The sequence below is a fragment of the Macaca mulatta genome, chromosome 17 (genome assembly GCF_049350105.2).
Source record: "Macaca mulatta isolate MMU2019108-1 chromosome 17, T2T-MMU8v2.0, whole genome shotgun sequence".
NCBI lineage: Eukaryota > Metazoa > Chordata > Mammalia > Primates > Cercopithecidae > Macaca > Macaca mulatta.
Genome location: NC_133422.1, coordinates 20,847,446 through 20,862,036, shown reverse-complemented (window position 1 = coordinate 20,862,036; position 14,591 = coordinate 20,847,446). Strand labels below are relative to the sequence as shown.

At 46.8% G+C, this 14,591-nt stretch overlaps 1 protein-coding gene across 1 annotated transcript; it reads right to left on the bottom strand.

Annotated features, from left to right (window-relative positions):
* Nucleotides 1–802: 802 nt before the first annotated feature.
* On the bottom strand, nt 803–14,333 carry RGCC (regulator of cell cycle). The gene is given in 5 exon segments (NM_001193922.1): nt 803–1,200; nt 2,822–2,884; nt 4,721–4,828; nt 13,295–13,480; nt 13,984–14,333. Coding segments are annotated over 5 exon segments (414 nt in total). The 5' UTR covers nt 14,033–14,333; the 3' UTR covers nt 803–1,192.
* Between the last annotated feature and the right edge of the window lie 258 nt (nt 14,334–14,591).

Here is a 14,591-nt window from a genome sequence, read left to right as displayed (position 1 = left end):
AAAGAAAAAAGTTTAAAAAATGCAATTTAGTTTCCCGATTCCCTAAAAAACCGATCAAATATAGTAGTTAGCTTTTGAAGATACAAGTAAGATTATGAGTATTTATGTTTTGGATTTATGTCCTTTGGGAATATAGGGATTTGAGTTTTAAAATAACTTTATTCCGATTATGAAAGTAATGCCCGGATATTTTAGAGGAGGTTTTAAAGACAGAAAAGCATAGATAAGAAAATTATGAGCTTTCTTATTTTTATGCCTCTCTCCAGCCCCCACAAAGGCAAGTGGGAGAAGGGGTCAGTGGCTTCTATGTGCAAAGCCTACCCGTCAAACGCTTCGCACCTGAGGTTGGCTGGACATTCCATCAAGACCAGCACCATCAATCTTCCTCCACACACAGATCTTAGAAAAGCACCATCATTTTCAAGTCTTCCAGCTATCTCAACTTTCCCTCGTATTTAAGTCCTGGATTGTAAGAACAACTGGTATTTCCCTTAATTCAGAGAAGGAGTCCATGCCACCTGCAATGGTGACAAGATCTGAGAAGGAGGGCAGAGGCAGAATAGAAACCTAACTTCCAATGGAATCACAATCCTCAAATTAAAATTTCCCAGCAGCCGTCTGCCAGCATTTCCTTCCAGAGCACTGAATGAGCTAAAGGAACACTTTAAATTTACTGTCCTCTTGTCTAGTGCAATCAGAGAGCACCCAGGGGCCTTGCGAAGGAATCAAGAAGCATGTTACTCCCACTAGAATATTATTTGAATGGAAATATATTTTAAAAAATAAAGAAGAAGAAAAGGAAGCAGACTCTAGTTCAAATTTTATTTGTATACAAAAATATAATGGGAAAGCTTACTGCTATTTCCAACTATATATAATTAATTACAAATATTTTCATAAAAGCACTTTAAATTACAGGAAAGCTATGTTTTAAGAGAAAATACAATATTAGCATGGATCGTCTGTTCTAATACGCTGCAGGCAGGTAAACAAAGTCAGTTTCACTGTCTAAATTGCCCAGAGATGGGATCAAGGGCTGATTTTAAGGTGAGCCTGAGAGTGGCCTGGTAGAAGGTTGAGTGCACGTCTTCGTCCCCTCTGGCAGCAGATTCTAGTAGCTGATTTTAGCAGGTCCTCCGAGCTTTCTGAAGCTTCTCCCTTATGATGAAAGGACCCAGAACTTCTTCTGGTTTCACATACCTGTAAATGAGAGACAGGTAAGGTTATCCACTCAGAGGCTTACAGTTCCTATGCTTAACCACATCACACTGTCTCAGACAAGCATCAGAGAATGACACTCAATGCCAGGCTTCCCACATGATGAGTGTTTGATTAACTGGAATGACTGGGCAACCCACTGCAATTTCCATGAAGTAGACAGGCTTGTTACACGGGTCTAATACAAATTATGCTACAATGATAATAATCCCTGTCAAAACAGGCCCTGGTCTTCTGATGGAAGATGGTGCTGTACCTAAGAAAACAGGCAGTAAAATCTTCCAGCAAACAGAGATGATACGAGGACTTCCTATCTGATATTTAGGTTTGTCTGCAAGAGTGTTAAGAACATAGTTATTTTTAAATAACCAGCTTTGGATTTAATTTTTCAGAGTTTACCCAGCTCTTTAGCAAAGAATAGCATTAAATACTTCTCACAGAAAATCAACCCTTCCACTGGAAAAGTAAGGGGCTGGGACAAAATTCTCCCAGCCCATTCTGTGACTAAACAGGACCCCCCATAGCAGAGTTGCTGAACCTTCCATCCCAGAAGCTAGAGTTGGTCCTCCTGGCTCTTGCAATCTTATCCTTTGGAAATGGAGTGTGTAGATAGATTGTGAGGCTCCCTTCTTCTGGGCCCCTCTAGTGCAGTTATAATTTGATGTCTTCAGTTCTCAACATTTGTGGTCACACAAAACGGGTAACGATTAGTGTAATTCCCAAATAGGATGCTTGCAAGTATGCACACCTAATCCAGGTCTTTCAGTCACTGGCGTGGGTCTCTGATGAAAGGCCCCCCAAGCCAATTCTCTCTTTTGGCACCCACCTCTTAAAGTTAGATTTCACCCAAACCCTGGATCTAACCTGGAAAATTACCCTGGCTCATGGGATGGAACCCTTTTGGCTTGTTGGAGTAATGCACTTGTGGTTAATCAGTTCATTTCTTCTCTGAAAAGCCTGACAGGCCATCATGATGGTAATGCTCCAGTCTTGCTCACTCTCCATTTCTCAAACAAAATGCCATTGTTTGCTGGTGCCCTGTTCTCACTGTTTGGAAACGCACATAGTCTACTTTAACACAAGCTTATCCCAGAATTTCATTCCTAGCCACTACAGTCCTGTGTATTATTATTATTATTATTATTATTTTATTTTTATTTTATTTCTTCTTCTTATTTTTTTTCTGAGAGTCTCGCTCTGTCACCAGGCTGGAGTGCAGTGGTGCAATCTCAGCTCACTGCAACCTCTGCCTCCCGGGTTCAAGCGATTCTCCTGCCTCAGCCTCCCGAGTAGCTGGGACTACAGGCACGTGCCACCATACCCAGCTAACTTTTGTGTTTTTTAGCAGAGACGGGGTTTCACCATGTTGGCCAGGCTGGCCTTGAACTCCTGACCTCAGGTGATCCACCCGCCTCGGCCTCCCAAAGTGCTGGGATTACAGGCGTGAGTCACCACATCCGGCCTAAGGTCCCGTTTCTAAACCTAAAGAAGGCTTAGGATGCAACTTTCTGCCCCAGGGCAAGCTGGTTAACATTACAACACTTTATCAGAAGTGTCTGTTAGTTTTTTGTTTTTTTGTTTTTAATATCAGACATGTACTTACTTGCTAAAGTTCTGTCAAGATCAGCAATGAAGTCTTCTAGCTCTTTTGTGTCTCCTAATTTGGCTGTGAAACGGTGGGGCGGGGGGAGAGAGAGAGTTCAGTTTCCATAACAAAGACAGCTGATGACTTCATATTGAGTTTTCCAGGATGTTGGAACGTCCAGGGTTATAGAATGGATTATTTCTATTTTACATCCACCTCCTTATCTTCAGAGACTTTATTGAAGAGTGTCCTGGGCCAGTCCTAAGTGTGTGCTCCAGTGTTTTGATACAGTAAACTCAGAAACTGATTCTGAAGACTAGCCTCAGTGTTTCTTTGTTTTTTAGTTCATCACCACCCTCTCCAACCATCCCACCCCACTTCTCCATCACCTGGAAGAGGAATCTTCCTTCACTGTCTTAAATGTTTGCAGGAGAGTGAGGAGCAGGAAGAGAAGATAAAAAGAGTTTGGTTTTTGTATTGTGTAGAATATGAGTTATTAGTCAAAAAATTCAGTAAGCATAGCACCGTGCAGAGCGGACACCTAGACTGTGTCATTCCCGCCGCACTAGCCTTCTGATGCATTCATGCTTGTGCCGTCCCCCCAAGGCAACGCTGCAGCCCTCAGAGTCCCTCCAGTATGAAATGAACGAAGAGTTCACTGTTTCTTATCAAAATGGTACCGGGAAGGCACCATGAGGCTTCTGGTTCCAGCACAGCCTCATCCCCTCCAGGTGCCCACACAAGGTAACGAGTCCTCATTCTGATTTGGTTATCTCTAGAGCCTGAGATGTACAGATTTTTTTCATACAGCTGACTTTATTTCTGTAGAGTTCAACACATCATTCACACCTTCCCTGAAATGCAGTACTGGATAGTTTTATTAATTAACACTGCTACAAATGGCTAATTGTTCTTAGCTTTTTAAGTCAATTTGCCACTAGGGGCTTTCTTCCGCCTCTTTAATTCCTACCTCTTGAGGATCAGGTAACAAATCTGAGCATGTTTTAAGCCACTTTCTAGACTGCTCTGTCTCTGAATTCAACAGATCCATTACAGACTGAGAGCTGGATAGTGGCAGAATTCCCAGTGGGTGCTAACGTTGCTATGTTGAGAAGGGAATTTTAAAATGCCTCTTTTGAAAAAAGAGCGAAGTCCTGTCTTATTGCCAAAGTGAAAAGAGTGATGGAATTGTCATTTCTTTTTAACTATGTTCCATTTTTATTGCATTCTGCAACTATTTTCAGCAAGTATAACTTTTCTTAAGGAAAAAAACTCCTTTTGTTTTCAAAAAGGCACTTGTCCAATGTAATAGAACATTCAGCTCTCTGGCTGGAGACATTTTACCAGTTCCAAAAAATAAGAAACTGCTCATGCATCTTTAAAGACATTTTAGGTCTATTAATACCACAGTAGACACAGGCTGGAGCTGCTATTTTAAATCATGTTAGACCATAGCTTATCTCATAATGACAACTCCATTGAATTGCTAAATTGGTCATCTGAAACCATTGGTTAAATAATTAACGCAATAAAAAGAATCCTACTATCTGCAAAGGCAAACTGCTGAGTTTTAAATTCTAGAACCAGCAAGTCTGGGAGGAGACTCTTAAGAAACACTGTCATTTGCACAGTCTTGATTACATCACATGAGAGAGAACAGTCTAGTCTCCAAGTTTTCTTTCTCCCTGTGACGTCAGGTTTTCTGCCCCAAATTATCTGATTTCACGTTCACACTGATTAAAATCCTGAGAAATAAAAAAATTCCACTTTATACTCTACAGTATTAAGACATTAGTCTTACCTATCTGTTTTGTACATTTGAGAAAGATCGTTTAGGGATAAAAGGGACAGAGAAGGGATGGAGAAGGGGAGAGGAATAAAAAAGCAAAAAACTCCAATTCCAACTAATGACCTTACCTTTCTGAGGAGCGACAGCAGGAGAGAGAAGAGCTGGGGTAGAGTCTGTTGGGGAATTCAGTTTTTCATCACTGAAGCTGAAGCTGTTCCTATAAAGTGAATCTGCACCTTTCAGGAAGGAAAATATACTCATTAGAAATAGTACTCATGAGACTATAGACTTATCACTTTATAGTCTATTGATAACCAACAATTTGTCTTCAAAATAAGCCAAAACTGCAAATCTATAGTAAAGAAAACAGCCAGGCGTGGTGGCTCACGACTGTAATCTCAACACTTTGGAAGACTGAAGCAGGTGGATCACCAGAGATCAGGAGTTCAAGACCAGCCTGGCCAACATGGTGAAACCCCTCTCTACTAAAAATACAAAAATCAGCCAGGCATGGAGGTGTGCGCCTGCAGCCCCAGCTACTCAGGAGGTTCAGGCAGGAGACTCGCTTGAACCCGGAAGGTGGAGGTAAGATCACCACCGCACTCCAGCCTGGGCGACAGAGTGAGACTCTGTCTCAAAAAAAAAAAAAAAAGAAAGAAAAGAAAACAGGTTGATTTCCAGGTTTTATGTTTATGCCCCCAAAATGATTCGAGACAGGGGAGTGTGTGTGTGTGAGAGTGTTTGTGTGTGAAAGTATGGTGTGTGCATGAAAGAGTGTGTGTGAGTGAGGGTGTATGAGAGAGTCTGTGTGAGACAGTGTGTGAGAGTGTCTGAGAGTGTGAGAGTGTGTGCATGTGAGAGTGTGTGAGTGTATGTCTGTGAGTATGCGTGAGTGTGAGTGCATGAGAGTGAGTGTGAGTGTGTAAGTGTGCATGAGAGCGTGTGAGAGTGTGTGAGTGTATGAGTGTGAAAGTGTGAGAGTGTGTGTCTGTGTGCGCGCGCGTGCATGAGTGTGTGAGAGTGTGTGCATGTGAAAGTGTGTGAGAGTATGAGAGTGTGAGTGTGTGTGTGAGAGTGTGTGTGTGTCCAATCAAGTACACCAAAGGCCCTTGCTTCCCTAATACAGGAAGGGGGTGATAGGATCATCATGACCAGTGCTTGGTTGATGGTGGGGGTGAGAGGGTAAGGATTTGAGGCAAAAGGAATCATCTCATGTGAAATATGTTCCTTCTGCCCTCTGAGCCTCCTAAAATACAAACATCCGGTATTCCATGACTTAATCCTCTTTCCCTGCTCAAGAGAGATCTTTGCTGTCTTGCTATCCTATAATTTAATAATCCTCTCTTAAGTAAAAGAGACTGTTTTCCTAACAGTCTATACTCTTCAGATAAGCCAGAAGGTCAAAGATAAAGACATCTCCTGGAAGTTCATCTATTAGACACTTGGAGTGACGTCATGGTTCCCTCTATGCTCCTACCTTCAAAGACTTGAACGACAGCAAGATGAGGCCCCAGAAGTTCAAGGCTGAGCTGGGAGTCAAGGGCACCATCCAGTCAACTACTAAGTACTAGGGTGCCTTTGAACAAGATGGTATCTCTGGGCCTAGCTTACTTATCAACAGAAAGGGAAGGTGGACTAAATAATCCTTAAAGGCACTTCTAGCTCTGAGATTCTCTAAGTCCTGCTACGGAGAAGGAAACCAACCCACAGTTGGCCCAGTTGTGTGGCTGTGACTCAGAAAGGGGCTGCTGGCTGAGCAGCACTGACTCAAAGGGTGCAAAGGCAAGGCAGGCAGCAGAAGCAGGATGTGGCCCCTGAGGTCACGGGGAACAGCCTTCCTGGTTAAAACAAAACACAAAGCCAGCCACAGTTGGAGCAGAGAAGTGGCTCTTCAGGTGTGAGAGGGCAGGGGAATGATGGGGGCCTGACCAGGTCCCCGCTTCCTTGGGATTCTTCCACTTCAAGCCAATTACCTCCAGCTCAGGAGGAGGCAAAAACGTCTCTCTTTGGTCCCGTTAACTGAAAAGAAATTTGCTTAAGTGACAAGAGATAGGCCCAGTACCAAAAGGATCAGGGTTTTTGGAAGAAGAGGTTTCTGGTCTCGGGAAAATTCAGCTTTGTTCCTAAGAGGCTGCCACAGCTTCTCAGGTGCCTCTCCTGGCTCCCTTTCCCCCGACCCTCTCCTGCCCAGGGGCCCACCTGCCCCTGCTCTTTTTGCGCTGACACTGCCATCTTGTCCACGTTTCCAAACATGCCCGGAAGACCCTTGAGAGCAACCCTCACAATGTTTGCTTCCTTCAGAGGTCCAGCCCAGCTCACCTGAAACCAGCACCATCACTGGGCTTTGAGGATGAACATGGACTGAGATCCAAAACCCTGGACCCTGATATCTACATTTCCCCAAAAACACATTCCTCAGAATGCTGATCCTCCGAGGGCCGTGTGATCAAGTACCCCTGAGAAACACCAACCAGCCTTGGTCATTCCCGTGGGTACGCCCACTTCCAGCATCCTGAAAAGACTTGTGGTTAAACAAAACCAGCCCCATTTCCCCAGTGTACCTGACCACGGGACACTTTTTTGTGGTGTTCCTGCTACTATTTCTTAGGACCCTTAGACTCTGTGGAACCTTTCTCGGGAAGCCGTCCTGCTGCTTCCCTCAACCAAACCCACCACCTCCAAAGGAGCTCTCCAGTTCTCCCAAGGGAGGGCCTTTCCCCGACACACAGGAAGCTGGCCACACCCACTGCAGACCTGCAAGGGAGCCTTACTGTTCTCACCATGCAGTCACAGGAGAATCGCCACAAATACAGCCTGAGAAACTCATGGGGAGAAGATGAGGCAAGATTTAGGGGCGAGAAAACCACAGAGGGTCCTGAGGAGGCAGACCTCATGCTTAGACTCCAAGCCAGAAAATACGAGGCCCTTGGCACGTTATCTGCGGCTCTGAAGGATACCTGAGAGCTTCACCCCCATCCCTGGCCCAGAGACTGGCTGGCCCAGATGGCAGGGACCACACCTCCACTCTCTATCTCCCACAAGCAGCTGGCCTAGGAGAACAACTTTCCACACGCCACCGCTCACTCCACCCACCCGGCGTGCACCACAGGCCCTCCCCTGACTTTGAACTTCAGCTCTCTTCTGCCCCAACTCTCCAGCAAGTTTCCATCCACGTACACTCCTCTGCAGGGGGAGAAAGACACCACAATTTTTTCACTTCACAGGCGAGGAGGCCAAACACTGTTGAATGGTGGGAGAAGGAACAATCTAGATATGGAGAGGCCATCACAAAAGAGGATGGTAGCAGGGGAAAAAAGGAATCCAGCAAAGATTCAGGAAAAACTCAGCATAACTCATGGGGCCTGGAGAGAATCTGTAGAGAATGAGCCGTAGATCCGGAATATTGCCAGGGCTGTCCTCTGATCCTTTAGGTTCACAGGCTAAATGCCTTCTTGACGTGAGTGTTTTTCCCAGACTGAGAATATATACAGACAAAACTGACAGCCACTCCCACAGTGAGGGAGGAAGAGGGGGAAAAGTACTAGTTATAATATCTATTTATATAGAAACACACGCACACGGAGGCATGGATGGCAGCATAGCTACGCTCACTTCCTCCTGCCCGCCCCCGCCCTGCCCACACCCCCCCCACCCCGCCGACACACACACACACATTAGCTCACGCCCCGGCTCATTGCCACACCATGACTTCACTCCCTTTCCATGAGGTGTACAATCTGGAACAGACCCAACTCCAAGTTCTGAAATGTTCAACCTTCAACCATCAAGAGGAAGCCGACCGCCAGCATCCTTGAGCCAAACCTGCTGCAGCTGAGGCGCACCCTGTGATGATATCTACACGTCATGTATGGCACAGAAAATAAGAGCCCTCAAGGCCCCAAAGCTACACCACTGGCGAGTGGGCATCTAGCGTCTATGCCACCGTCAAGTGGGTGTCTAGAGGCCACATGAAAACTGCATGACCCTGTATGAGTCACTCCGTTTCTTCCTTGTTGAAAGAATAACCTAATAATCTGTGTATAATGCCTGTGGTTTTAATGATTTAATTCTAAAGTTCCCAGCAAAGTGAAGAATAGCACTCCTGAGACAGAAAAGGTAATCGCAGAGAATAAACAGAATCAAGATTCTCCCTCTTCTTGAGAGAGAGCAGTAAAATTCTTAAGAGAACTTTCTCTTCGGTGGCATCCTAGAACAAACCTCCCAAGAACAAACCCTCAACATAGAGGCACCCCAAGCTCTAGACTTCTCTTTACCCTTAACCAATAAAATTTCTTTCCACAGAGTTTTATTAAGAACATACAATGGGCAAAATCTCACGCAAGGCGCCTAGACAGATTTCAAGGTAGGCAAGGCCTCACATCCCGTTCTTTTCCCTCCCCTGGAACTCTATTCCTTGCAAAAATAATACCCAGTTAGTCTGATTAAATGACAGCAATGTGTTGCTGGCTGATCACATATTCATATATCATTGCCCCGCGTGGGTATCAGGTGCTGCTATTAATAGAGGCTCGAGAGACCTAGAACAGTGATGATTTGGGGAACCCTGGCAGGTGGTAAGGCTGGATATTTGAGGGCCTTACAACATTGGTTTCAATCAGCTCTGAAGCACCATCTCATGTGTATCTCAAATTCCCATTAGAAACATCCCTGGCAAATCCACTCAGTGTACTGAAGCCAGGAACCTGAAATTCTGGGACCACGTTTTCTAAGGCACCATCAAAAGAAAGAAAAGCATATGAAATATACAACTAACAGAGTTGGAGAAACTCTGCTGCAAAATAGAGGCTTGCTTAAAAGGTAGGTGTGTTTTTTTAGCTTGGGGGGTTGGGAGAAAGGTAATTTAGGGTTAGCGCATGTCAATGTGCTGCTCCAGAGGGAAGTAAAACCACAGACAGTAAACCTTGCCCAAGGCTCCTGTAAATATAGAACGATCCCACACTCCCACACGATCCCACACTCCCACACGTTTAAAGCAAGCAAACTATAGTAATTAACTGAGAAAAAGCAAGCTTTGGACCTGCCTCCCTTTTGCCACAGGGAATGGCTGGGGGTGTGGGTTGAATTCTCCTCCCGAAAATCGAAATTCTGATAGCCTCGCCAAAGTGGGGCAAAATAAGGAAGAGCCTCTTTCCTCAGCTACTCCACCGTTGTCCCAGCTCCCTTTCTCGGACCGCGCCGTCCCTCTATATGCCTTGCCAAGCATCACAAGACCTGTCACCCATGTGGAATTGCTAACAGAGTACCAGGGAACCCTGAAAGCTCCTCACTGGCCTTACTCTCTCATGGCTTGAACAAGTTCAGGTTCTAGCCTCAGTGACTTCTAAGCCACATCAGCCAACTGTCATGCTGGTTCTTCAGGGCCCACAAGGTCCCCTCTCCCAGGGCCAGGCCAGAATAGTCTAGGCAAAGATATGCAGGTGTTCTAAGTCTTGCTGATGCTAAGGAAGCCATTTCCTCATTCCCTAAATGGTCCTACAATATCATAATAACCCTAGCATACACAGTAGACTTCAGACCTTTTTTATTGAGCAGCAAAACACTTCCCCCTTCAAAGGAAAAATTACGTGAAACCCCAATACATTAAAGATATAAGTGCATACCACCTTTTAAAGTTTAAGTTAATATCATAAATGTCTTATAAAGTCAACACACTGGTTAAAACTTGAAACATAATGAGTTAAAATTTCATTTAACACATTTGAGAAATCATGGTGTACCTTTTACAGTCTTAAAAATATTGAAAAGAAGACATATTTCTAAAAATAAATTCAAACCAAAGGTAGTCAATTTCTAAAGCACCTCTGAGGATGAGGTTTGAGAAACACTACCCTAACTCTTAATTGCATTACCCTTTCACTGCTGAAGTTAAAATTTACTCCCACTAAAGCGCCTGATTTTTTTTACATGTTGGAATCAAGTCTAAAGGAAAGTAACAACTTGATTTTGATCAACTACATTTGAATTCCACACACCCCCCACCCATGTGAAGTTATACTGTAATTGTTATTTTGGTCCTCTTCACGTCTTAAGAGGCCTCCCTCAAAGTGGGAATGGGAAGGAGTATTTCCTTATTAAATATCTGTTCTTCTTTCCTATCTGAGTAACTTGTTTCTTTCGGTAGAGGGAATGGCTATTTTTTGCCTTTGGGTGCAAGCAACCTAAATTTTTTTTTTTAATGAGAAGGAAGAAGTATTCTTCAAAGAACACGATTACTGTTTGATCTTCCTTGTAAGGCTGGTGCACCTTCAGACAGAGCTGTAAAAACTAGAGCAAAAAAACAGAGGTAACATTGGTTTAAAGCTTCATCCAAAATATTTTCATGCGAGACACTGGCTCCAATGTATCTATGTGGTATAGCACAGCATGTACATTGTAATGATATTTTGAAAGCATTCAACAGAGCAAATATTTTCTACCTAATAGCACTATTAAATAGCATCCTTTCAATTTCACAGCTGGAGAAACTAAATCCCACTCATCATCCAGGGTTTTGACAAGGCTCAAACTGGGCTCCACTCACCCTGCCAGATGACCACCGCCTCAGAGAGACACCTTCACAAACAGCCATCATTGACAAACAGGCATGTGATCTGGGCTCAAAAGGACTTCAGTCTATTCGTGAAGACATGGTTCCCATTCTAGCTAATAAATCATCATCATCCTCATAGCAAGGATTTGCTAAAAGTGACCTGCTGTTATTATCATTATTCTGGTTTGTCTCCCTCTTCATGAGCTAAATTTCAGTAGTATCTACCTCTCTTAAGCATTCTCTCCCACAGAAAATCATTAAACAGACAAACGAGTGTAACAAATGTCTGTGCTCAATTCTTGGCAGCAATTAAGATACACGTATTATGCTTCCTTAAGAAATTACCATTTAGATACACACAGCTTCTGCCAACAATATTTCTAACCAGCCTTGTGAGAGAAAAACTACACATTTAAAGCAAAGACAAATGTCATCTGAGCTTTCTTTATATTCTTCTCATCACTTCTCTAACCACCAAACTACGGGTTAGTCAGTTAACAACAAAAGCAGAAAACAAAATAGACACATATAACCTAAGTAAAACTACAAACTATCCCAACTATCTCCCCTGCAACTGTTAAGAATGTGTTTCTATGCCTTCTCTTTAAGGCATCTGAAAACAGATCCTAGATCTGAAATCCCACTCAGTGGAAGCTGCAATCAGCCATGAATGGGCACTCTTAGACCTATTCTAGAGGAGTGAAGCTGTTGCTTAGAAAGGAGCTGTTCTTTGCCACAGAGCTGCAGTGACACACTGTCCCAGCTTTCTTTTCCATGGGAGAATCTGTATTTGATGAATAACTTGCTCCATGCCCCAGTAAAAGGAGACATATTTAAGTTTGGCCTTAGGAATTGAGACAAATTTCCAGAATGTAAACACTTCGCTTTGAAACTAAAAATGAACCTGTTCATTAGGAACAAAGTCCAAAAATTCTAAGTGGAAAAGTAACAGTACTTTCTTCCATCCCCTTTCACCTCAAAAGCTGCAGCTTGGTCTAACTCTCTGGCAATGCTGCCAAGGAAACTCAAGCTGGAACTCAGCTTTCTGAGTCAAACCCTGACCAGGGTGGTGAGTGCATTTATCCCTTTGCAGAAGAGCAGCTCACATTCAAGTCTAGCCCCGAATCTTAGCCCAGGAACAAGGAAGAGTTCCAGGTTTCAAAATAAGAGAATCACAAGGAAAGGCCATTACTTTCACGTCCTGAGTCAAGGGCAGCAAAAGGAGTGACATTCATGCCTGTAACCCATCTAGGGATTAAAGGTTGAAGAATAACACAGAAGAGTTTAAAATTGACTTTGCACTTTGAAAAACAGTAAGTAATTCTGGATTTGAAACCAACAATCATGTAATACTAAAAAGGCACCTAATTTGCTGTTTGAATCCTCCCGGGACATGTGAGCTCCTGGGAGAAGCTGTCTCTTGTTGTTGTTGTTGTTGTGTTGTTGACAAAGTTGTTCAGGACAAAGAGACCCTGGGGTAGTCTCCATTGTGAGAAAGGTCACCAGGAAGCACCTTCATGCCCCTGTGCTCTCTGGCTCCCCCTCCAGCCTGGTGGAGGACCTGGCTGAAAAATACTTGAACTCAGCAGTGCCAAAGATTTTCATAACTGCATGCGATGGAGCAACAAGTCTGAGCGCTCAGGGCCAGAAGAAAATGCAAACAGTTACTTCATAAATCCCAGGAACAGCCGTTTGGGCTTATGAAACCTTTCCTGGTTTCATGAATATTTCCGTTCAGCGCCCTCCCATGTCCCCACTGTGCCCCCTCATTCCACTGGCACCTATTCCACATCTGCAAAGTTACAGGGGAGAGGGGAGAGGCACGGGAAAGGAGAAGAGGAGGGAAACTGTGGAAAGGCCTGGTGCAGGTCCAGGGAGTCCTGTCTGGCTCAGTCGGGACAAGCTGCTTAAACTCGCCTGCCTGGTGACACACCTGTGGACGGCAGGTGGACCAACCTGCCCTCCAGCGACCCCTCCCGTGATTATCGTCAGGGGCCCCGCCACTGCTCGGCCTACTGCTTTGAGCTTCAGGACTAGGTTCCTGGACACCATTCCTCAGTTTACAGATAAGAAAACTGAGGCCGCAACCTTCGCGGGCCAGGTGCTGGGAACTGGGAGATCCCGGCGCCATCCTAGCGGGGGCCGCACTTACTCTCCGAGTCGCTGAAGCCGCTGCTGTCGCTGACGCTGGCGCTGCTGCGCCGCTTCATGCGCTCCAGGTGCTCCTCGTAGTGGAAGTGGCGCTCGTGGAAGGGCGACGCGAAGTCGGCCAGCACCGCGTCAAACTCGCACAGCGCGTCCGACAGGTCCTCCGCGGCCGCCGAGTCCAGGGCCGGGGCTGCGGGCAGGGCCGGGGACTCAGTGCACGGAAGTCAGGGGGGCAGCGAGACCACCTCCCAGGGCCAGGAGGGGCCTCCACGGTTCCCGAAGATAACTGACACTTGGCGCCTCTGTCAAGTGACAGCCACGCAGTCGCTGTTACCTGGTAATCTTCTCCACCATCCCCGAAGTGCGTTCTATTACCAAGTCCGTTTTACAGACAAGAAAACGGAGCCTCCGCCAGGCCCAGGGTCACACAGCGACTTGGCGCGGCCAGACTCCTCCCCACGCTCGCCCCAACCCGGGGCGCGCGCGGAGCTGGTGGTGGCGGGAAGGTGGGACATGGGGGCCAGCCCGGGCCGGGAAGGAGGCTGCAGCCGCCCGCGCTGGACGACAGGGGACAGGGTCCCGCCTGGGAGGATGGAAGGGTGGCGGGTGTAAAGGGACGACAGGGGGCGCCTCCTTTCTCACCCGCCATCTGCAGAGCCGGGACTTTAAGGGGACCCCGGACCCCGCACTCACCTGCGGCCGCGGCGGCCGCGGGACTGCCCTGCGCCGCGGGCGGCTTCATGAGGCGGCTCAGCGGGGCCCGGCGTGCGTGGCCTTGGGTCCTGCGAGGTGGCAGCCTGGGCTATTCCGGGGCTCGCTGTCCCGCACACTCCCGCCCTGCCAGTCCCTTCGGCGCTGCGCTCCCGCCGCGCCGCTCCCAGCACGATCCGCGCCAGCCCTCCGGCCGGCCCCGGCTCCTAGATCTTATAGCCGCTGGCGGTCGGGCGGAGGCGGGGCCGGGGCGGGGCTGCGGAGCCGAGGCGACGGGTCTGTCTCCACCGCCCTCCGAGGAGGCCCCTGCCCCCAGGCACCGCCCTCGCCACGCGCCCCTCCTGGAACCGCAGTGACGAGGAGTCGCCGAAGCCCGGGTTACAGCCCCAAATATTTACCCGCCTGTCGCCCGCGCGCCCTGACAACCCGGCCCACGCGGTGTCCTCGGCGTCACCAGAGCTGACTGCTGGGCGCGAGCTCCGCTGCTTCCCGCCGCGTGCCGGGCACCTCCGCGAGTCGCAGTTTCCTCGGCTGTGCAGTGGACGTGGGCATGCAGAGCCTCCCTGGCTGGCGGCGAGGGACGAAGGAGC